General features: G+C 45.3%; 1 protein-coding gene across 1 annotated transcript in view; it reads left to right on the forward strand.

Annotated features, from left to right (window-relative positions):
• NXF1 (nuclear RNA export factor 1) overlaps positions 1 to 24,509 on the forward strand; it is a 198,781-nt gene that overhangs the window by 171,685 nt on the left and 2,587 nt on the right. The window contains exons 16-19 of the mRNA XM_033954850.1: positions 6,352 to 6,394; positions 6,491 to 6,563; positions 6,907 to 7,089; positions 14,208 to 14,268. Coding sequence (XP_033810741.1) covers positions 6,352 to 6,394; positions 6,491 to 6,563; positions 6,907 to 7,089; positions 14,208 to 14,268 — 360 coding nt within the window. The remainder of the gene's footprint in view (positions 1 to 6,351; positions 6,395 to 6,490; positions 6,564 to 6,906; positions 7,090 to 14,207; positions 14,269 to 24,509) is intronic.

Genomic DNA, 24,509 nt, shown 5'->3' on the forward strand with positions numbered 1-24,509 from the left:
GCAGCACTATCAGTTCTGTGCACTTCCCTTTGGTCTGGCCACGGCTCCGCGAACGTTGTGGCAGCGTTGCGCAAAGAGGGCATTCTGGTTCATCTCTACCTGGACGACTGGTTGATTTGAGCAAAGGAGAGCACCCGGGTCACGGTTCGGGTAGTGGAGTTTCTGCAGTCACTGGGGATGGGTTGTCAAACTTTCCAAGAGCCAATTGGCCCTCTCTCAGCGCCTGGAGTATCTAGGAGTTCTGTTTGACACCTCCTTGGGGAAGGTCTTCCTCCCAGAGGCCCAGGTAAGCAAATTGCAATCTCAGATTCGCCTGCTTATGGCGTCCCAGTGTCCTCGGGCGCAGGATTTCCTCCAAGTCATAGGGTTGATGGTGGCTTCCCTAGACGTAGTGAGGGTGTGCTCATGCCCATTTGCATCCTCTTCAGTATGCTCTTCTTTGGAGGTGGTCGCCTCAAAAGCACAGTCTAGATCGTCTTGTTCCTCTGCGGGGTTTAGCTCGCTGCAGTCTTCGTTGGTGACTTCAAACCTCCCATCAAGTGCAAGGGGCGAGTCTGGATTAGCCACATTGGACAGTGTTACTCATGGATGCCAGTCTCCTCGGTTGGGGAGCACAGTGTCTAGGTCACTCAGCTTAGGACATCTGGTCGTCCCATCTGTGAAGATTAACTATACCAGTCTATCAGGTGACCCAGAAGGAGAAATTAGGTTCTTATCTTCAATTTTCTTTCTGTTAGCCTGTAGACCGGTATAGTTCCCCACCCTAGCTGTCTTTATGCGGTGATTGCGGGTTTTGCTCGCGTGCAAATTTTGTTTTTCTGCGGGTTCTAGTATTTTTCTAGGGCCAGGGAGATATAAGAACAGCAGCCATGGCTCAACTGGCTTAGCTGGTGAGCTGTGGGGACAGCAGCCATGGCTCAACTGGCTTAGCTGGTGAGCTGTGGGGACATTTTCACTGCAGGATTTTAGTTCTATACATTTCCAACTGTTGTTACCATGAGTTTGTTGTTTTTACCTTTCTATTAGAAGTGTTTTTACTGTTCTCAGTTAGTTTTTGCTAGATTCTGCTTGACTATTTGGCAAACTAGATGGGAAGGGGGAGCCTCACATAATATACAAGTTTTGGTCTCAGTCTCCACCTGCTGGTCACAGTGAGATATAACCCATCTGTGAAGATTAACTATATACCGGTCTACAGGCTAACAGAAAGAAAATTAGCAGGTAAGAAACTAATTTCTCCTTACAAACAGACATAGGTGCTTACAAAATTGGAGATGGTATACACTAATTAAACTGCATTGTACTGAAGCAGTGAAAAAAATTAAGACACCTCTTGAAATATTCAGTTCTTTCTTAAGAAATGTTCACATATCAATGTCAAATCTTTTTTTTTAATTTATCTCTGGAAAAGAAAGTGATGTAATTGCAGGTAAACAACAAAAATTTTCCTTGATTTACTCATGAAACAAAAGATATGCACAAAAATGTGTATTCTAACTGAGGACTAAATTAGGACACCCTAATAAGCTAGTGTTACGTCCTTTGGCTGAAATAACTGCAGTAAGACACTTCTTGTAGCCATCTACCAGTCTCTGTCATCGGTCTGAGGAAAGTTTGGCCCACTCCTCAATGCAGAATTCTTTCAGCTGTGAGATGTTTGAAGGGTTTCTTGCATGTACAGCCCGTTTCAAATCACCCCATAGCATCTCAATGAGATTGATCAGGGCTTTGATTCAGCCACTCTAGGACTCTTCTTAGTTTTCAGCCAGTCCTTGGTGGATTTATTGGTATGCTTTGGGTCATTGTCGTGTTGCAGAGTCCAGTTCTACTTCAGCTTTAATTTTCTTACAGATAGTCTCACATGTTCCTCAAGCACCCTCTGATATACGGTAGAATTCATGGTGGATTCAATGATGGTGATCTGGTCAGGTTCTGCTGCAGGAAGGAAGCTGAAGACCAGAACGCAGAGGGTAGCATTCTCGGAGATCCTGCCGGTACCCAGGGCAGATGAGAAGAGGCAGATGGAGCTGCAAGCAGTCAACGCGTGGATGCGGCGCTGGTGTGAGGAAGAAGGATTCCACTTCGTGCGCAATTGGACAACGTTCTGGGGGAAGAGCAAGCTCTACAGGAAGGATGGACTCCACCTCAGCAGAGACGGAACGAGGCTACTTGCAAGCAACATCAAGAAAGAAGTGGACAAGTTTTTAAACTAGGAAGAAGAGGAAAGTCGACAGAGAGAGAGAGTTAATGGTTCGGGAACCAGTATACCCAGAGGATACCGTGCAAGAAGATAGAGGGAAAGACTCACCGGATTACAGGCAAGAGAGATCGAAAAGGACACAAGAGGGAAGGAAATGCAAGAAAGGAAAAAGCTGCAAACTCAAGTGTATGTACACAAACGCAAGGAGCCTTACAAATAAGATGGGTGAATTAGAAGCCATAGCACAAAAAGATAACGTTGACATCATAGGCATCACGGAAACATGGTGAACTGAGGAAAACGTCTGGGACACTGTGCTACCGGGATACAAACTATACCGCAGAGACAGAATGGCTCAAAAAGGTGGGGGCGTTGCCATATACGTCAAAGAGGAAATTGAATCTGCTGGAGAGAACACGCCACAACTGACGGATAAGTTAGAGTCTCTATGGGTCAAAATTCCAGGAACAAATGGCCTGGAAACAAAGATCGGCATCTACTACTGACCCCCAGGGCAGTCCAAAGAAATTGATGGAGAAATGACAGACGAGATTAAACGCAACTTCAAGGGAGGCAACACAGTTATCAAGGATGACTTCAACTATCCGGGAATAGACTGGAACCTAGGCATCTCCGGCTGCATTAGAGAGACCAAGTTCTTGGATGCTGTAGGCGATTGCTTCCTGGAACAACTTGTCAAGGAAAATACTAGAGGAAATGCAATTCTGGACTTAATTCTAAATGGCCTGCGAAGACCAGCACAAGATGTAGAAGTAGAAGGGACGCTGGGAAGCAGTGATCACAATATGATCCGCTTTGATCTGGACGCAGGGGAGAAACATCGGTCCAAAACGACAGCCATGGCACTGAACTTCCGAAAAGGGAATTATGAAGGGATGAGACTCATGGTAGGGAAGAAGATTAAGAAGAGAATAAGCACTGTAAAAATGCTAGAGCAAGCTTGGTCCCTTTTTAAGGACACAGTCACCGAGACGCAAAATATATATATACCGCGTATCAATAAGGGATCCAAGAGGAAAAAGAACAAAGAACCAGCGTGGCTCACTGTGGAGGTGAAGGAAGCAATCAGAGACAAAAAAACTTCATTTAAGGAATGGAAAAGGTAAAAAACGGATGAAAACTGGAACAAGCACAAACTACATCAACGCAGGTGCCATAAGGCGGTAAAAGGGGCCAAAAGAGACTACGAGGAAAAAATAGCCAAGAAGACGAGGAACTTCAAGCCATTCTTTCGATATATTAAGGGGAAACGACCCGCAAAGGAAGTGGTGGGACCGTTGGATGACCATGGAATAAAGGGAGCACTAAAGGAGGACAAAGCAATCGCTGACAAACTGAACACATTTTTTTGCATCTGTATTTACCGAAGAAGATGTACACAGCATACCGGAACCCATCAGGCTATATGCTGGAAACGAAGACGGAAAGCTGACAGGATTGACGGTCAGTCTAGAGGAGGTATGTAGGCAGATTGATAGGCTTAAGAGCGATAAATCCCCGGGACCCGATGGCATCCATCCGAGGGTCATCAAGGAACTGAAAGGGACCATAGCTGAACTGCTTCAATTAATAGCCAATTTGTCGATCAAATCAGGAAAGATTCCGGAAGACTGGAAGGTAGCGAATGTTACACCTATCTTCAAGAAAGGTTCAAGGGGACATCCGGGGAACTACAGACCGGTGAGTCTGACCTCTGTACTGGGAAAGATGCTAGAGTCACTGATAAAGGACAGCATCATTGATCACCTTGACGGAAACGGGCTTATGAGGACCAGTCAGCACGGTTTTAGCAAAGGCAGATCGTGTTTGACGAACTTGCTGCACTTCTTTGAGGGAGTAAACAGACAGATAGACAAGGGCGATCCAGTCGACATTGTATATCTGGATTTTCAGAAGGCGTTCGACAAGGTTCCGCATGAACTACTGCTTCAGAAAATTGCAAGCCATGGAATTGAGGGTGAAATACTCACGTGGATTAAAAACTGGCTGGAGCATAGGAAACAGAGTGGGGGTAAATGGACAATACTCGGACTGGAAGAGCGTCACCAGTGGGATGCCGCAGGGCTCGGTGCTTAGACCCGTGCTCTTTAACATCTTTATAAATGATCTGGACATAGGTATGACGAGCGAGGTGATTAAATTTGCAGATGATACGAAGTTATTCAGAGTAGTAAAGACGCAAGGGGATTGCAAAGATATGCAACTTGACATAATCAAGCTCGAGGAATGGGCATCGACATGGCAAATGAGGTTCAACGTGGATAAGTGTAAAGTGATGCATGTCGGTAAATACAGGATGTCTGGGGCGGTACTTGGAGAGACCTCACAGGAAAGGGACTTGGGAGTTCTGATCGACAAGTCTATGAAGCCGTCCACACAATGTGCGGCGGCAGCAAAAAGGGCAAACAGAATGCTAGGAATGATAAAGAAGGGGATCATGAACAGATCAGAGAAGGTTATCATGCTGCTGTACCGGGCCATGGTACGCCCTCACCTGGAGTACTGCGTCCAGCACTGGTCACCGTACCTGAAGAAGGACACGATACTACTCGAAAGGGTCCAGAGAAGAGCGACTAAGATGGTTAAGGGGCTGGAGGAGCTGCTGTACAGCGAAAGATTAGAGAAACTGAGCCTCTTCTCTCTCGAACAGAGGAGATTGAGAGGGGACATGATTGAAACATTCAAGGTACTGAAGGGGATAGACTTAGTAGATAAGGACAAGTTGTTCACCCTCTCCAAGGTAGGGAGAACAAGAGGGCACTCTCTAAAGTTGAAAGGGGATAGATTCCGTACAAACGTAAGGAAGTTCTTCTTCACCCAGAGAGTGGTAGAAAGCTGGAACGCCCTTCCAGAGGCTGTTATAGGGGAAAACATCCTCCAAGGATTCAAGACAAAGTTAGACAAGTTTCTGTTGAACAAGAACGTGCGCTGGTAGGGCTAGTCTCAGTTAGGGTGCTGGTCTTAGACCAGAGGGCCGCCGCGTGAGCGGAGTGCTGAGCATGATGGACCACTGGTCTGACTCAGCAGTGGCAATTCTTATGTTTTTATGTTTATGTTCTTATCCCCAAACCATGACACTTTCACCTCCATGCTTAACAATTGATTTGAGGTTCTTTTCCTGGAATGCTGTATTTGGTGTACACCAAACGTGTGCTCTTTTCCGGTGTCCAAATAATTTTAGATTCATCTGTCCATAGAACACTATTCCAGAAGTCCTGGTGTTTGTCTGCGTTTTCTCTAGCAAACTTCAGTCTGGCCTTGATGTTTCTCTTAGAGAACAAAGGTTTCCTCCTTTTACACCTCCCATGCAGATTACATTTGTACAGTTTCTTTCTGATTGTAGAGGCATACACTTTCACATCAACAGTAGAAAGAGCCTGCTATAGGTCCTGTGATGACATTTTAGGGTTTTTGGAGACTTCTTTTAGCATCTTGCGGTCTACTCTGGAGGGTCAACTTGCAAGAAACGACCAGACTTGGGTACACTGGCAGTTGTTTGGAAAGTCCTCCACTTGTACACTATTGTCCAGACCATGGAATGGTTAATGTCAAATTCTTTTGCGATCGTTTACCAGAGTTATAAGCTGCTACAGTCTTCTTTCTGAAGGCCTCAGACAGCTCTTTTGATCTCACCATGGTGTTTACTCACCGCAGCAGTCATGAGCATACCAAACTAAATGTCTGAGGTTTAAGTAGGGCAAACCTCCTTCAAAATGCTGAATAACAATGTTCTAATCATGTGCACCTGTGTGTGATTTGAGCCACTTTAAGTGGGGGTGTCCTAATTTATTCCTCAGTTGGAATACACATTTTTGTGGATATCTTTTGTTTCATGAGTAAATCAAGAAAAAGTTTTGTTGCTTACCTGCAATTACATCACTTTCTTTTCATACATCGATATGTGAACATTTCTTAAGAAAGAACAGAATATTTCATGGAGTGTCCTAATTTTTTCACATGACCATATGTATTCTGTGTCCGTGTGCTCTTTATTCAATTCACATTCTCGTGCTCATTGTGTCTGGTTGCACTTGTTGTATCTGCACACTCATGAATGCACACCTCTTCCAAATACCTATCACTCCTCAAATAATTATACTTTTTTTTTTTCTCTCCTTTCTGTATTTTAGAACATGTTGCTTTCCTTTGTGGTCCATGGTATCTTTAAGGAAGGTAAGTACCCAGCCCCTGCCAAATTTTACCAAGCACCAGTTGCTCTTGCCCGCTCAACAGTAACTTCACATTTTCCTCTTTTCTCTCTCATGCTAGTTGATGGGAAGTCCCGAGATGAGGTGCGAGCTTTCAGTCGGATGTTCGTTGCTGTTCCAGCTGGTAATGCAGGGTAAGAGGAGTGTTGTGACTAGCATATACTGTAAGCCAGGGTTATGGCTGTAGGAATGAGGGAAGGGGCAACAGCAGGTTCAGACCCTTTAAGAGCTGCTTGGGAAGTAGTTAGGGGGCTGGAAAGTGGAGCATGTGTTTGTAGGGTCAAGTATAATGAGAGAGAGAGGAGACATTTTCAAATACTTTCTAAGGACTACAGAGTAGGAATATTATGTGGCCTTCTGAACAGAGTTGCACAGGGCTGGGTAGTGGGTGAAAGCTTACACAGACAGGCAGCAAGTGACTGGGATGGTTAGTAGATGAGATGGGTTAATCTCACCTCTTCCTGTTGCTGTGTCCAGTCTCTGCATCGTGAATGATGAGCTCTTTGTGCGCAATGCAACCACAGAAGAAATCCGCAAAGCTTTTGCCACACCGGCACCGACACCTTCCAGCAGCCCTGTTCCTACCTTAACTGCTACTCATCAAGAGCTGCTGCAGGCCTTCTCGCTGCAATCTGGCATGAACCTGGAATGGTCTCAGAAGTGAGTTCACCATTTTTATACCCAGCACGTAGGAGTAATTGGAAACTGCATATATTAGGACATGAGAATCTGACTTCTTGCTGATTTGTTTGTGCATGTTAATGTTTGTGCATGCAAATGTAACTACCTTGCTCATGTGTGTTTATGTGTGTGTGTGTGTTAGAGGCTGACTGAATTTTGGTTTTGGCACCAAAACCAACCCAAAATTTGGGTTTGAGTTTGAGTTTTTGCCAAAAATGCCTGTGCATGTTAAGTTGAAACCAAACCTCTCTCCCGCCTTCTTCCCACCCAAACCCTATAGGCCTTCCCTGGGCCTACCTTAATGAAACCCAGGGGGGTTAGTGGTCTCTTTGAAGGCAGGAATGGATCCCACTTGTTCCTGCCCTATGCACTGCTACAATCCAAATGGCTGATGAGGCTTCCTGCTGCAGCCTCATGAGACTGCGAGAGCAAGTCCTTTGCCCATGCTGGTTCCAATCAAAAAATGGCTGCCAGGACTTCTCGAGGGAATCGCAACTGCTATTCCGTTATGTCCCTTCCGGATTCCATGCTCTAGGTGTTCAATCCCTTCCCACAATTCGGGAGTTGCAGAAATCCAAATACTTTGTTGAGCATGTGTTCATCCTACCTTAGAGAAGGAGAGTTAGAGCCCCCTATAGTTTTCAATTTCTGCAAGCAATCTGTACAGAAGTCTTTTGATCTGCTCTGCATCTTTTTCTTATTTTTTCACTTAAAGTTCATTTTTCTCGGTGGCTTCAGTGCCGTGAGATCCTGTGCGGTGTCCTTTGCCAGATGAAAGGATGCAGTCTCACAGAGCCAGACTGCTGCTTCACCTGGACCTATTGAACCAGCCTGCTGTGTGCCATCCTTCTCATACTCTGAGTCCATTCCCCTGGGAGCTCACTCGCCCTCTGACCCTGTCCTGAGTTTTAGCACATCCTGAGTAAAAGTCCCTCTGGGTTTCAGGGTGTAGGCTGCATTTCCCGTCCCCAGTTGTGTGGAGCGGTTTCATGAGGGCAGAGGTTACAGTTGGAATTCGTCCAACTGGCAGTCCAAAGATCTTCAAGTTTGGTCATTTGGAGCAGTTTCTGAGGCAGAAAATCCCATTCCTCCATTCAGCTGCAGTGTAGCAGAGCTGACAGGCAGGCACTTCACAGACTATAAGTACTCCTCCATTATTTCCTTTGGGAGCTTCAGGGGTGGTCTGTAGAACTTTGTAAAACTTATTTTTCAGAGTTTCTGAGAGTAGAATGCAGGTTTCCCACCTACCCAAACCCCAAATCGCTATTTTTTAATTGTCTTTCCAGAACAGCACAGCTCACTATGACCAGCAGGTGGAGACTGAGACACAAACTTTTGGCTGAAGTACAAGTGGGCTGTGCCTTCCCAAATACTATCAGTCTGCTCTCAGTCTCCAGCAGGTGGAGGTGGTAAGTCTTCCCTCGTTTAGTGTAGGCCTGTTGGATTTTGTTTAGGCCTTCTTGTTCTCATTTGTGTTGCCAGATTGAGCTTGGGGGACCTTTTCGGGGGTCCGTCCAACCTCCAAAGTGTCACACTCAAAAGTGTCACACTCAAAAGTGTCACATTTCCCCCACCTCCCCGAATATTTTCACTAGAGGTGCCTCAGCTGAAGCCTTGCCACTGATTACGGCAAGGCATATAGCTTTTAGAGCCAGTGAGGTCTGTTCAATTGTCCCTTACAGTTATTGAAAAAAAAAATTTTTTTAGCAGCTCTCCAGACCAGTACAGTTCACTGATGATAATAGCTCACCATGACCAACAGGTGGAGACTGAGACAAAACTTTGGCTGTAATACTAATAAGAACATAAGAACATAAGCAGTGCCTCTGCCGGGTCAGACCACAGGTCCATCCCGCCCAGCAGTCCGCTCCCGCGGCGGCCCAAACAGGTCACGACCTGTCTGTATCACCAGAGGGGGCTCCCTTGCCACCTTGGTTTCTCATTTAAGTCCTGTCTTCCTATCGAAGTCCTAATCCTCCGGTCTTGCACATGCACGACCTGGTTTCTATACTCATTACCTGGTTAGCTTTCTATACTTGTGTTACATCCCAGTTCCTCCCTCAGTATCCTATGATCCCTTTATCCTTCAGGAATCCGTCCAATCCCTGTTTGATAAAGGGATCATAGGATACTGAGGGAGGAACTGGGATGTAACACAAGTATAGAAAGCTAATAACTGTGCTTCTTTCAAGTCTGGCCAGTCTGTTCTCAATCTGGGTCTTCTAGGTCTCGGAAGCCAGCCTGGGTGTGTGGTTTGGGCAAAAAGTCTCACCCAGAGACCATTCTAGAGCCTGGCACCAAACATCTATGTTCCGAGTCAGAGGACTCTTTTGGCATGGCGCGAGCACCTCCGCTGGGCCCAACAGTGATCATGGGATGTGAATCCTCCCCAGATTTCATTCGGCTCCTTTGGAGAGTGTATTCTTCAGATCTGGCTCTTTTGACGCAGCCGTGTCGTCGCCTTCCAAGCTGGTCACTCCAGTGACAGAGGTCCCTGTGCAGGAGCCTCTCATATGACTACGATGGATCTCAATAGCATTAGTTGTCACCTGAATATTGTGCCTATCCTGTCTCCTGACACTGTATCTCTTTTGGACGCTGCTAATATCCTTGTCAGGACTAGTCAGCGCAATGCCTCAGAGTGTCCAGATTTGGGTGAGGACCCCGCCATATGCAAACTTTTTAGATCTGTCTCTGACTTCCATTTTATTTCTAATGCCCTGAAAGAACTTAAATTGGACTCTCAACCTTCTACGTCTCAGTGTTCAGTCATGGACCTTTCTAATGTGCTGTCCTCCTGTTTTCCGTCTCACTTGCAGCTTATCGGACGGAGCAGTGGGATGCTCCAGAAAGCTTTTTCTGGCTCTCTAGAGCTGTGGCTAGGCTTTATCCACTGGCTCCTGATTTTCAGCAGCTTTTTGAGCAGCCCAAGGTGGATTCCGTCGTGGGACAGGTTACCTAGCACATGGCCCTCCCTAGCGATAAGGGTGTTATACTTAAAGACTTCAGGATCACAGAATGAACATTATCTTGAAAAAGCTTTTTGAGGTGGCTTCTTCAGGTATCCAGGCTGCAATAGCAGCCTCCTTTGCTTGTGTGCTTGTCACATGAGATTGCGCCATGTACCCTCTATGGAGTAGGATGCATGTCCCCACCTAGTGAAGAAAGGTGTGGAATATGTGTCAAATGCCCTTTATGATCTCATCAGAGTTCTCAGTAAGGTCTCGGCTTACGCGGTGTCAGCGCCGGATTCTTTGGATACATAATTGGGCTGGGGACTCTGCCTCTAAGGCCACCTTAAGCAGACTTCCTTTCAAGGATGATCATCTTTTTGGAAAAGGCCTAGATGACCTCATGGCCAGTGATGCTGATCACTGCCCTAAGTCTCTTCCTGTGACCAAGTCTCACCAGGCTTCGAGAGGGAACCGTAATCATTTTTGTCCTTCCCAAAGGTTTTGTCAGGGATCCTCGGGCTCTTCCCATCCCTGTTACCGTACTTAAATTCAAGACATCCTCAGGTGTCCGGATCCTGTGCCGCTGTTGCCCCTAAAATGCCCCAATGATAACAGATGTTAGGTGGGGCTCCCTTATATTGGGGGCTGGCTCTCTGTTTTACCAGATCAATGGGTGCTGGACATCATTTGGGAGGGGCACAAGATAGACTTCTTTTGCCTGCCTCTGAATTTGTTTTTGGACTCTCCGAAGGGTTGGCGGAAAAGGGCCAAAAGTCTGTAGGGCCTGGTGGAAGGCACATTCAAGCCCCTGAAAGATGCTTCTCTTCTAGATATGACAATCAAGACTGTCTTTCTGGTTGCCATTGTTTCGGCAAGGCATATTTTGGAGCTTCAGGCTGTTTCATGCAGGGAACCTTTTCTACAGGTCACAGAAGTGAGAGTGGTTCTCTGTACAGTACCTTCTTTTCTGCCAAAGATGGTTTCCAATTTCCATGTCAACCAGGAGCTTCATTGCCTGTGTTTCGCTGCACAGGATCAGAGCAAAAAGATCAGATCTTAAGCAAGTTTGACAACAGGAGAGTCTTGCTCCACTATTTGGAGAATACTAATAAGTTTTGGCGGTCTCATCATCTCTTTATCCTGACTACTTTGTCTTAGTGAGGTAGGCTGGCTTCTAAGACCTCAATCGCATGTTGGACTTGTATTGCCATTTCCGTGACTTGCATTGCCCTCAGCAAGCAGCTACCAGTTTCTCTTAAGGCCCACACGACTAGAAGTGTTGCTGCGTTGTGGGTGGAGTCTCAAGCGATTCATTCAGATGAAATTTGCAGGGTGGTTACTTGGACCTCTCTTCATACCTTTATCCGATTTTACTGAATGGATATGGCAGCTCGCTCTTATGCCGCTTTTGGGATCTCTGTGTTGAGGGCAGGCTCTTCTGTCCCTCCCTAATGCTGCCATTGCTTTGGTACGTCACCTAGAGTATGACATCTGGAAGGGATGTAACAGAATGGAAGATTAGGTTTTTATCTTCGATAATCTTCTTTTTGTTAGTCCCTGTAGGATCCCATACGGCCCGCCCTCTGTGTATGCTCAGTTGTTCGAAATTGCCTGTCTCTTTCTGCCTCGGTTATTCTCCTTACAGGCTTAAGGATCTTCCAGCCAGTCGACGGTTCCTGTGGGGAGTTTGCTCTTCTGTGACTATGCATATTTCCAATGGCTGTTTTCATGTGGGTGCTTGTTGCACACAGCAGGTTATTTATACATTGTTCCTCAATGTTTTACTGTGTTGCATTTTGCCTGTTTATTAATTTTTTTCATATTTTACAGAGCAGACCATAACAGAAATTCTTAGACTTAGAGCTATCCAACTTTTGTAATCTAACTGGGGTCCAAAATGCTTTAATTTAATTTATGTTTTAAAGATGATAATAGATAAGAATATCAAGTGATATGTATGAATTTTTATTGCTGTAATATTGTACACTTGATGAAAGATGAAAAAATGAATAAAAAAATTGGAAAAGAAAAATAACAGAAATTCTTTATGTTGCCGAGGAGGTTCTCTTGTGCACCCTTCTTTTGTCCTGAATTGGTTCCGGTATAGTTGCTTGGCTTTGGGACTGAACTGTAGGGGGCTCTTAACGCTCTCTCTTTTTTTTTTTTTTTTCCAAAGTCTTTATTCATTTTTCATCTTATAACTCTCTCTGTAAGGTAGGAGGAGCACATGCTCAGAAAAGTGTTTGAATTTCTGCAACTCCCAATCTGGGAAGGGATTGAACCCCTAGAGCAGGGGTGCCCAACGCGTCGATCGCGATCGACCAGTAGCTCAGGAAGGCAACTCGAGTCAATCGCACTCGTGTTGCCGTCCTGATCTACGGGCCGATCAGCCTTCCTCTCCAGTGTTCTCCCTAGGGCCTTTTAGCTGGGCGGTCCGCCCAGCTGTCATCTGCCGCTGCTGAACATTTTAAAAAACCCCAAAAAAACCGGCTTGGAGATTTCAGCCCCTAGCGAACTTATGCTCCGGGCTCTAACGTGTGCGTGCAGGCTTCTCTTCTCTTCCCTCCGAAACCGGAAGTTATGCCCGGGGAGGGGGAGGGGGAGAAGGGAAGCCTGCACGCACATGTTGAGAGCCCTGAAGCAAGCGTTCGCTACGGGCTAAGGCGGGAGACAGGTCAGTGAAGCATTTCCTCTTCTTGCTGCCGGGTCCTGCCTACTTTCTGTTTCCGCGAAGGCAGGACCCGGCAGCATTTCCCCCAACAGTTCCTCGCGATGCTGGTCGGCCGAAGCAGGGAGAGGTTGGGGCGGCGTCGGCTTTTGGGCGTGTTATTGGTGGCGGTTTGGGTCCTGGTCCCCGATGGCAGTTTGGGTCCCCGATGGCAGTGGCAGTGTCTTGGGGGAGGGCAGGGAGAAAGAAAGAAAAAGGGCAGGCAGGGAGACAGAAGGAAAGAAGAGAAACAGAAAAAAAGGAAAGGGAGGCAGAGAGAAAGAAAGGGCAGGGAGAGAGGAAGGAAAAGTTGGGGGAGGGAATGAGGTGTGGAGGAGAGGAAGCATACAGGCTGAAAGAAGGGAAGAAAGACTGGATGCACAGTCAGAAGAAGAAAGTGCAACCAGAGACTCATGAAATCACCAGACAAGGTAGGAAAAATGATTTTATTTTAAATTTAGTGATCGAAATGTGTCTCAATTTATATCTGCTGTCTATATTTTACACTAAGGTCCCCTTTTACTAAACCGCAATAGAGTTTTTTTAGCGCAGGGAGCCTATGAGCGTTGAGAGCAGCGCTGGGCATTCAGCGCAGCTCCCTGCGCTCTAAAAACTGCTATCATGGTTTAGTAAAAAGGGAGGGGGGTATATTTGTCTATTTTTGTATGGTTGTTACTGAGGTGATAGTGCATAGAGTCATCTGCTTTGACCTCTTTGAAAAACCCTGGAATAGGAATGATAATTAACATTTTCTATGCGTACAGTGTGCGTTGTGTTTTTTTTAAATTTTATTGTTGGTAGATCATTTTGACTTGGTCATTTTAAAAGTAGCTCGCAAGCCCAAAAAGTGTGGGCACCCCTGCCCTAGAGTATGGAATCCTACAGGGACTAACAGAAAGAAGATTATCGAAGGTAAAAACCTAATCTTCATTTGAATTGGAGCAGTGCACAGGGCAGAAACGAATGGGGTCCATTCCTTCTGCCGAAGAGGCCATTAGAATGCTAGGTCTTTACTAAGGTAGGCCCGGAGAGGGTCTACAGATGGTGGGGCAAGAAGGGGGGAGGGACCCAGGAGAATGTTTGCAGGGAATGGATTGCTGCCAGGAGAGAGGCTTTATGGTGTGGGTGGAATGAAGTGGGGGGAGGGGGGCAGTTTGGTTTCTACGAAAACCATGCAGCCAATTTTGGTTGTAGATTTGGTTTCAATAGAAGCCAAAGACCTGTGTTCAATTAAACTCTGTTATGATTGGTCCCTTCAGTTCCTCTGTGTAAGACCTTTTCCCTATGCATACCCTTTACTTTTCTTCTGCTCTTCTCTCTATGTGTGTTGACTGTTCCCCCTTTGGCCCTGCTCCATTCCTCTTTGTGTGACACCTTGATCTCATGTAACGCCTGATGCTTGATCAATCACTCCTTGCCTGTCTCTTGGATTCCAGATGCCTTCAGGACAATGACTGGGATTTTCCTCGAGCTGCACAGATATTCACACAACTTAAGGTAAGAAAATGCTAAACACTTCTCAGGGTGTCAAATAATAACAATGGGATTTATAAACTGCTTATGGCTTATCAGTTCAGAGCAACTACCGGTTGAAGTTGGACATAAGCAAGAATTATATTATATTATTATCATACTAGTCTTTAAGCCCGTTACATTAACAGGTGCTAGAAAATATGTCTGTCTGTCTTTCTTTCTTTCTGTCTCTCTCCCTACCCCTGTCTCTTTCTTTCTCTATTGGTCCACTTGACATGGAATGACCCTTATGAAAGCTAACCTCTTATTCCTTACCTTCTCAGATACTACTTTTGAAAACCAAAGCGGCATTCTTTTCCTCTTACTTTTACGTACTCGCCTCACAAAAAGGTTAGATGCCCTTACAATTAATCCTTTCAGTTTTACCCACTCATTCCAGATGTTCCCATCCAGATAACAATTCCTTGACGTAATCCCCATCCGAACAAAGTTAGTTTTTTTTAAAGTTTAGAACCTTTGCTTTTGAATAAGCCTTCTCTATAACCATCTTAATATTAAACCGTACCATGCAATGATCACTGGATGCCATATGATCACCCACTGTAACATCAGAAATACCTTCCCCGTTTGTAAGCACTAAGTCCAGTATGACCCCATCCCGCATGGGTTCTTTTACCAACTGCTGAAACAGTTCTTGTAGAGAATCCAGGATCTTCCTACTTCTAGAAGACCCTGCAATAGGGATATCCCAGTCCACATTTGGCATGTTAAAATCACCTATTAGTAAAACTTCTCCTTTTTAGGTATATTCTGAATGTCTACTATTAAATCTCTGTCCGCTTCTTCCGTCTGTGAAGAAGGCCTGTATATCACACCAATGTAAATATATTCACCATTCCTTCTTTCCAAATTGATCCACAGTGCCTCTGCCCTGCCCTCTTGTCCTGCAGATCCTGTAATTTAACTTTAATATTATCTTTAACATATAACGCTACTCCCCCTTCTTTCCTTCCTACCCTGTCTTTCCTGAACAGATTATAGCCCAGTATAATTACATCCCAGTCATGGTTCTCTATGAACCACATCTTCATTATCGCCACTATATCCAACTCATCTTTTTCTATCACAGCTTCAAGATCTAGAATCTTGTTTCCCTTACTTCGAGCATCAGTATATACTGCTTTCCAGACAATGCCCCCTTTTCCCATCCGTGTAGAGGTATTCAGTGATTTAATTACTTGAGGGCTTAGATTCATCTGGGGGCTTTGATCACCCTGCCCCATCACTTCTAGTTTAAAGCCCTCTTCAGTATATTAGCCAGCCTGATGCCGAAGATACCTCTTCCCTTCTTTGATAAATGCACACCATCCCTGCTCAGCAGCCCTTGGAAAATCATCCTATGATGCAGATAGCCAAAACGCTCTCAACGACACCATCCATCTAGCCAACATTCATCTCCATCTTCTCTGCCCTGGCCTTTATCCTCGACAGGGAGGATGGATGAGAATGCCACCTGCGCACCTGACTGTTTCACTGTCTCTCTCAGAGCCACAAAGTCACTTTTGATCTATTCGCAGGGGTATCTGGCAGTATCATTAGTGCTAATTTGGATGAGCAGTTTCGGATAATAGTCATCAGGCTTGATGAGTCTCGGTAAGCTCTCCATAACATCAGCATACCTCTCATGACATCATGTTTGGTCTGCAGATGGATGCTTCTGTACTTTTCAAAAGGGAATCACTAACTACCACTATCTTATGCTTCCTAGTGGTCACTGATCCAGTAATTTTAGGATTTCAGGCTTTGGTCTTTCCTCTCCTTGGGATGCTCTCATCTCCTCCACTTCCAGGACAGCATACCAGTTCTTCAGTTCAAGGGCGGGTGGCGTCACAGAACCAGTCTTGCAGTGTTCCATAATCTGAGTCCAGCTGTCTTCCCTCAGCACAGCCTCTTCTTCCCCACTGCTGAAAATCTTTGACACTTCATGAACCATTTTATCGATGTACCTCTCATTCTCATGGATGCTTCTCAGTCTTGCCACCTGCTCTCTTAGTTCCTTTATTTCCTTCATGAGAGATTCAAGCTGAAGACAGCTTGTACATGGAACCACTCCCTCTGCGTGGGTAACATTTTCTGTTTGCACAGAGACAGAAGTTGTAACCTGATCAGCAGCTTTGGTGATACAATGTTTCCCAGCCATACTGTGGTGCAGCAGTACTTAACACTTGGAAGAATCAAGAAAGGGCAGAAAAATCCTACCAAAGTAATGCCCTGTTCCTGTATGGCTGAAGAGCCTATAAATCAGCATACCTGTTTCATATCATTCTCTAGTTGTGCGCTTAATAAGAGGTCTAACTAACATCCACCCCCACGTGCCTTCATAGGATTTTAATATAGTTCTGAGCCAATTTATGGAATTTCCTTTTGAACCACTAGGTACTTCTCATGGAAAACAATTTACCCTACAGCTATTACATCGGCAAGATATGTCCAAGAACTTCAAGCTTTAGTAACTTACTGTCCATAGACACAATTTCTTTATTGTCCCTTCAGACCGGCACAGAACATATAAGTTTACGTTCCTCTGCCATCACATGGAGACTGAGAAATTGGCTGCAATATAAGTAGGCTGTGCAGTCTCATCTATAATCAGTCTGTTCTCAGTCTCCAGCAGGTGGAGGTGGTAAGCCTGTGCAGTCTTTCCTTTGTTTAGTTAGGGCCTGTTGGATGTGATTAGTGGCCTTTTTTGTCCATGTTTGTGGGTTCCAGATTGAGCCCCTCCCCCATTTTCCCCCATCACAGTTCAAGCAAGGCATAACATGGCTTTGAGATCCTGTGAGGTCTACTCAGTTTGTTAGTTAAAGTTGTACTTGTAAAAAAAAAACCATCCCGAGGCAATGCCGGTCTAAATGGAAGCTTTTAATTAATTTTAATTGAAGTTAATTGCTAACCAGCATTTATATATTTTTTTCTTTTGTAGCAATTCACGATGAGCACTTTTAAAGGAAAAAAGTGCTCATTGTGTGCCCAGCGAGCAGTGAACGTGGCCGGCATGTGCACGAAGTACTCCGGCTGCTTCAAAGAGGAATCCTCGTTGGCTTTGGGTTCAGGCGAGCAAGGTTCTCTTTTGCACATGCATCACTCATTGACTGCAGGCAGTGGGGAAGCCTTGGTTTTGTGCTTTTGAGAAGGAAGCGAAGGACCCCCTCCCCCCCTGTGTTGTGGTATCCCTGCTTTGGGGGATCCGGTTGGCCTCCTGTTACTTTCCTATGCATCAGGATATTTAAGATGTGGTGCATACATAGTGGAAGATGCCTTTCCGCTTGGCACGGTCCATGACCAGGCTGTATGCCATTCCTGATGGGATTAGGGATACCTTTAAGTATCCTGTGGTTGATGCGGTAATCTCGGCTATCGCACATAGACATACGGTGCCAGTTGAAGGTGGTTCGGTCTTGAGAGACTCCCAGGATCGTAAGATGGAGTCTCTTCTTAAGCAGAATTATGACATGGCTGTTCAGGCGGAGGTTTGGTAGCCTGGGCTTGTTTCCGGTGGTCTGAACAGGTCCTTGACCAGGAGTCTGATGACTGGTCTTTAGTGGCTAAGATTGAACTTGGTGCTTCTTATCTCTCTGATGCCATGTATGATCAGTTGAGGACATCAGCTAAGTGTATGGCCCTTGGAGTAGTGACTCGCTGTAACCTGTGGTTTCGGGGTTGGTCAGTGGATGTGGCCTCTAAGGCTAAGCTCAGTAAATTCCCATTTTGAGGGTCCTTCCTCTTTTGGGAGGAGCTGGATAAGCTGGTTCAAGCCTTGAGTGAGGCCTCGGCCTCCAGAGGACCGAACTTGTCAGGCACTGTGGGATGGTACCGCCCTGGCTGGGGATTGTCTCCTTTTCCTTCCAGAGGTCGCTTCTTTCAGCGCTTGCAGTTCTCTCAGGGAGTCCGTGAGTGGGGGGGGAGGGGTCGGGACTCTGCTGGTGGCTCCTCCTCCACTCGTGTGGGTCCTTATCTCGGTTCCAGTGGGAGCATGCTTGCAGGAGTTTGACTAGAGGTGGCCCTGGATCAGTGGATCCTGGAAGTGGATGGCTATGCTCTAGAGTTTTCCTGTACTTTGCCAGATCATTTCCTCTCTTCTCCTTGTCGGGCAACTTGGAAGAAGTGGGCATTTTGTCAGATGCTGCTTGGGTTGCTAGACCTCAAAGCGGTTGTCCTTCAGGAGTACCTCAGGAGATTCGTATTGGCAGGTACTCCATTTACTTTGTGGTGCCCAAGAAAGAGGGGTTAATTCAGCCCATTTTGGATCTGAAAGACATCAACAGGGCACTTTGGGTTCCGTCTTTTCATATGGAAACCCTGAAATCCGTGATTCTTGCAGTCCATCCTGGGGAATTTGTGACTTCTCTCGATCTGACAGAGGCCTACCTGCATGTTCCAATTTGGGCCTCCCATCAGTGATTGCTTTGCTTTTCAATTTTGGGAAAGCATTATCAGTTTTGTGCACTTCCTTTTGGTTTGGCCATGGCTCCTTGGACCTTGACCAAGATTATGGAACTGGTGGTGGTGGCCTTGCCCAAAGAGGGCATTTTAGTTCATCCCTATCAGGATGACTGGTTGATTCAAGCAAAGTAGTTTCAGGAGAGCTCCCGGGTCACAACTTGGGTAGTTAAGTTTCTGCAGTTGCTGGGCTTGGGTAGTCAACCTGTCCAAAAGTCAGTTGATTCTGTCTCGGCATTTGGAGTATCTCAGAGTTCTCTTCGACACCGGCTTAGAAGAGTCTTCCTTCCCGAGGCCCAGGTGTTGAAATTGCAGTCGCTGAAGTGCTCTCTCATGGATTGTCGCTGTCCTCAGGCGCAGGATTTTCTGCAGGTTCTGGGGTCAATGGTGGCCTCCCTGGAAATAGTCAGGAGGCTAGGGCTTACATACGTCCTCTTCAATATGCATTTCTTCGGCGGTAGTCACCACAGATTCACGATCTGGACTCTCCTGTCCCTCTTTGGGATTTGTTTCATCGCAGCCTATGTTGATGGCTACAGTCTTCTAATCTGGTTCAGGGAGTGAGTCTGGATCAGCTGCAGTGGATAGTGCTTCTAACAGATGCCAGTCTCCTTGGTTGGGGAGCTCAATGTCTCTGTTGATCGACACAGGGCAGCTGGTCGCCGGTGGAGGCTTCCTGGTCAATAAGTATTCTGGAGATCAAAGCCATTTGGTTGGCGTTGCTAGCTTTCCAGCCATTGCTGCAGGGTGAGTCAGTTCGGTTTGTCTCGAACAATGCCACAGGGGTGGCTTATGTCAATCGTCAGGTGGGAACCAAGAGTCATTTGGTAGCGCAGGATACAACTCTTATCTTGGCAGAGGCTCATCTTTTGGACATCTTGGCCTCCCATATAGCGGAAGTGGACAACATCCAAGCAGACTTCCTTAGTCATCATGTGTTGGATCCTGGTGAGTGGTTTCTCAGGCTGGAGGCTTTCGATTGTTCAGTCCTGGGGCCAGCCAGTCTTGGACCTCATGGCCATGAGTGTCAATGCCAAAGTGCCGAGGTTCTTCAGTCAGCACAGGGATTCCCATGCCGAGGGGCTAGATGCTCTGGTGCAGCCATGGCCAACGGTCGGCTTGCTGTATGTCTTTCCTCCATGGCCTCTGGTCGGATCCTGGTGGCTTCAGACTGGCCCAGGTGCCCGTGGTATGCACATCTGGTTTGGCTTCTCGTAGCAGATCCTCTTCTGCTGCCCCTCTTGCCCGACCTTCTGACTTGGGGTCATATTCCCATGTCATGTAGGGTCCCTTTTGTCTTAAGTCTTGGCTCTTGAAACGGAACTCCTAAAAGAGGATATTCGGATAAGGTTATTTCCACCCTCTTGGATTCTCTGAGACTTTCCACCTCTCTTTCTACCCATGATGGGTACTTTTTTGTTACATCCCATCCATTCTGTGCTGGTGTAGAGGGATACTAAAGAAGGAAAAATTAGGTTCTTACCTGCTAATTTTCTTTCTTTTAGTCCCTCCAGACCAGCACAGACCCACCCTGTCATATTTTTTGCGAAGAGTACAGATTGTTCTTTTCTTGGTTGTTGGGCAATATAATTAGAGCAGTGGCATTTGGTTGTCTGGTTCAGCTGGCAAACTATGGGGACGTTTTTGAAGGTTCTTGCTCTAAACAATGTCTAATAGTGTTTCCAGGTCCAATGTGACAGTGGAGTTGGTATGTTTGCGTGTTTTATCCTATTTAGTTTCTGCTTGGCTATTTATCAGACTGATTGCAGATGGGACTGTACAGCCCCTTATACTACTGGCAAAAGTCATTATGTCTAAGTCTCCACCTGTTGGCAGAGGAGCGTAAACCCATCCGTTCTGTGCCAGTCTGGATGGGCTAAAAGAAAGAAAATTAGCAGGTAAGAACCTAATTTCTCCTTTGGATGTTTTTACAAAAGATTTTATACAAAATTGAAGTTATAAGTATAATAAAGATTTCTTTGCCTGACTTAACTTCTTGATTAGACAACAATTATTCTAATAATTTCAATCTTTTAATTTTTCTAAGAGACAGAAAACAGAAGAAATTGTCATTCTGTTTCTACAAATTTTAGTTCTCTCTTTTAAATTAAATTGTTCATGAAGTTTGTTGGTTGAATTCAAGATAGCGTGGAACAGGCATGTAAGATCTCATAGGGAGAGGAGGAGATACCAGATGTTTCCCTGAGTACGGGAAGAGTCCCCTTGGACTGGAAGACAGCCAACGTCATCCCACTCCACAAAAAGGGCTGCAGGACGGAGGCTGCGAATTACAGATCGGTGAGTCTCGCATTCATAGTGAGTAAACTCATGGAAACACTAATTAAACATAAAATAGATACGATCCTTGGCAAGGAGAATCTACGAGATCCCCAACAACATGGATTCACCAAGGGAAGGTCTGCCAATCCAATCTAATTAGCTTCTTTGACTGGGTAACAAGAAAGCTGGATATGGGGGAGTCCCTAGACGTCGTGTACTTGGACTTTAGTAAAGCTTTTGATAGCGTCCTACGCCGCAGGTTATTGAGCAAGATGAAATCGATGGGATTAGGAGAGACATTAACTGCATGGGTCAATGATTGACTAAGCGGTAAACTTCAGAGGGTGGTGGTAAACGGTACCCTCTCCAAAATGTCGGAGGTGACCAGTGGAGTGCCGCAGGGCTCGGTCTTGGGCCTGATCCTATTCAACATATTCGTAGGGGACCTGACTCAAGGGCTTAAAGGTAAAATAACATTGTTCGCTGATGACGCCAAACTATGCAACGTAGTAAGTAAAAGCACTTTGCCCAACAGTATGACGCAGGACCTACTTCTATTGGAACATTGGTCCTCAACTTGGCAGCTAAGCTTCAATGCTAAAAAATGTAAGGTCATGCACCTTGGCAGCAGAAATCTGTGCAGAACTTACACACTAAATGGGGAAACCTTAGCTAAGACTAAAGCAGAACGTGATTTAGGAGTGATAATTAGTGAAGACATGAAAACTGCCAATCAAGTAGAGAAGGCTTCATCAAAGGCTAGACAAATGATGGGTTGTATCCGTAGCTTTGTCAGCCGGAAACCCGAAGTCATCATGCCGTTGTATAGATCCATGGTGAGACCTCATCTGGAATATTGTGTACAATTCTGGAGGCCACATTACCAAAAAGATGTGCTGAGAGTTGAGTCGGTTCAACGAATGGCCACCAGGATGGTCTCGGGGCTCAGGGATCTCCCATATGAGGAAAGGCTGAATAAATTGCAGATGTACTCACTCGAGGAACGTAGAGAGAGAGGAGACATGATTGAGACGTTTAAATATATCACGGGCCCTATCAAGGTGGAAGATGATATCTTCTTTCTTAAAGGACCCTCGGCCACAAGAGGGTATCCGCTAAAAATCATGGGTGGGAAATTTCATGGCGACACCAGGAAGTATTTCTTCACTAAAAGAGTGGTTGATCATTGGAATGAACTTCTACTGCAGGTGATTGAGGCCAGCAACGTGCCAGATTTTAAAAGTAAATGGGACACGCATGTGGGATCTCTAGGGGGGTAAAGTCGAGGGGGGTGGGTCATTAGAGTGGGCAGACTTGATGGGCTATGGCCCTTTTCTGCCGTCATTTTTCTATGTTTCTATGTTGTGGATGAACAGACTAGATGGGACATTCAGCCTTTATCTGTGGCATTTTGCAATCTTGGACTTCTTTGGACCCTCCATCATTTTGGAAGTGGCTGACACAGGCCCACACCCTAGCTGCTTTGGGAGGCCCAGGAAGTAGTGGGTCATGCAAAATGATGAAAACGATTTTTGCTTACTTGGGAGGCTTATTTGGCTTATTTATCTCCCAGAGGGTGCAGTTTGCTTTTGAATATCATTTCATAATGAGGTTGGATAGCAACGAGCTGTTAGTCTGAAGGTATATACTGTTGCATTTCCTTTCATATGGGAAGGGAACACTGATATCGCCCGGATGCCAGAAGAGACCAGGCCCTCGAAGGCTTAATTAGGCTACTCTTTAAGGGGGGGATAGAGCAGGTGTAGAGATGGGGGGGAGGCTGTGTCATGACAATGTTTGATGACTTCTTGTTGCCTATCCAAACTACCTGTTTGTTTTGTCAGACACTAAATTTTGCTTTTGTAATTCTGTTTGTTGGATATGTGCTCATCAATAACAATCATTTTCTTTTAATGGGGGCGGAGAGTAAGGGATGTGGAAGGTAAGGACAGGGCCGCCATCAGAAATTTCTGGGCCCCTTACTGAGCAATCCTATTGGGCCCCCCACGCACACCTTCCCCCCCCCCGACCCCCCTTCTTCCATGGGCCAAATACACACATACTTTTCTCTGTCGCCGCACTCTTTGACCAAAAGATTTGTAAGCCTGCAACCACGTCAAGGTAGACTTTTTCAGCAGGGCCCTAACCTAAACTAAACTAATCTATACCTATCTATTCTAAACTAACATATGTCTAATACTGAACTAATAACAAACTAACAAACATCTGCATAATAAATAACTAATAAATAATAGTGCTAGTGGCTATAATTCACTTTTGAATGTAAAATCTCAGTTAAGGATTTCTTTTGACCTTTGTAGGCCAGAAGTAGATCACAATTGCACAATATTTTTTGTAACAAGTATTAAATGTGTTTTTATAAATACTGTAAGCTTAATAAATATATCAGAAAAAACTACACATCTGAGCGCATATCTGAACATACACATCTGTATGATCCCATCCTCCTCAGCTTGCCTATAGCTGCATCATGCATGTTAAAAATGTACGATATGTTGATATGTGCACCTTCCTTCCTTCCCATCCATCCTCCTCAGCCTGTCCTTACACATCCACAGCTGCATGTTAATGATGATGTATATGTTATGATGATAAATAAGTGCATATGAGCACATCATTAACATGCAGCTATGGATGAATATAAAAAAGAAACAATATTCTGTACAATTGACAATTTATAAATTAGCGTCTTCTCCCCACTCTCTCTTCCCCATTTCCCTTCAGCGTCCTCAGCCAACTCTCTCTCCACTTTCCTTCAGCGCACGCACATAAAAACAAGCAAGTAATTTATATCATTTTCATTCTATTCATTCATAGAAATTAAAGTCTAAATAATGCCAGTCACATAACAAAACATGATTTTACAAAAATAATTCCCTGTACAGTCAAGCCTGCAAGGATTACTAGATGTCTTTCAGCAGCTCCCCTCCCTCCCCCTTACTTTTGTGGCCAAGTCAAAATGATCTACCAACAATAAAATTTTAAAAACACAAAGCACGCTGTACGCAGAGAAAATGTTAATTATCATTTATATTCCGCGGGTTTTCAAAGAGGTCAAGGCAGATGACTTTATGCAATGTCACCTCAGTAACAACTATACAAAAATAGACAAATATTCCCCCTCCCTTTTTACTAAAACGCGATAGCGGTTTTTAGCGCAGGGAGCTGCGCTGAATGCCCCACACTGCTCTCAACGCTCATAGGCTCCCTGCACTAAAAAACGCTATTGCGGTTTAGTAAAAAGGGGCCATAGTGCAAAATATAGACAGCATATATAAATTCTCAAAGCAGACACATTTTGATCACTAAATTGAAAATAAAATCATTTTTCCTACCTTTGGTAATTTTATCAGTCTCTGGTTGCACTTTATTCTTCTGACTGTGCATCCAATATTTCTTCCCTTCTTTCAGCCTCCTGTATGCTTCCTCTCCTCCAGACCTCATTCCCTCCCCAAACTTTTTCTTTG

This window comes from Geotrypetes seraphini, chromosome 8 (assembly GCF_902459505.1).
Source record: "Geotrypetes seraphini chromosome 8, aGeoSer1.1, whole genome shotgun sequence".
NCBI lineage: Eukaryota > Metazoa > Chordata > Amphibia > Gymnophiona > Dermophiidae > Geotrypetes > Geotrypetes seraphini.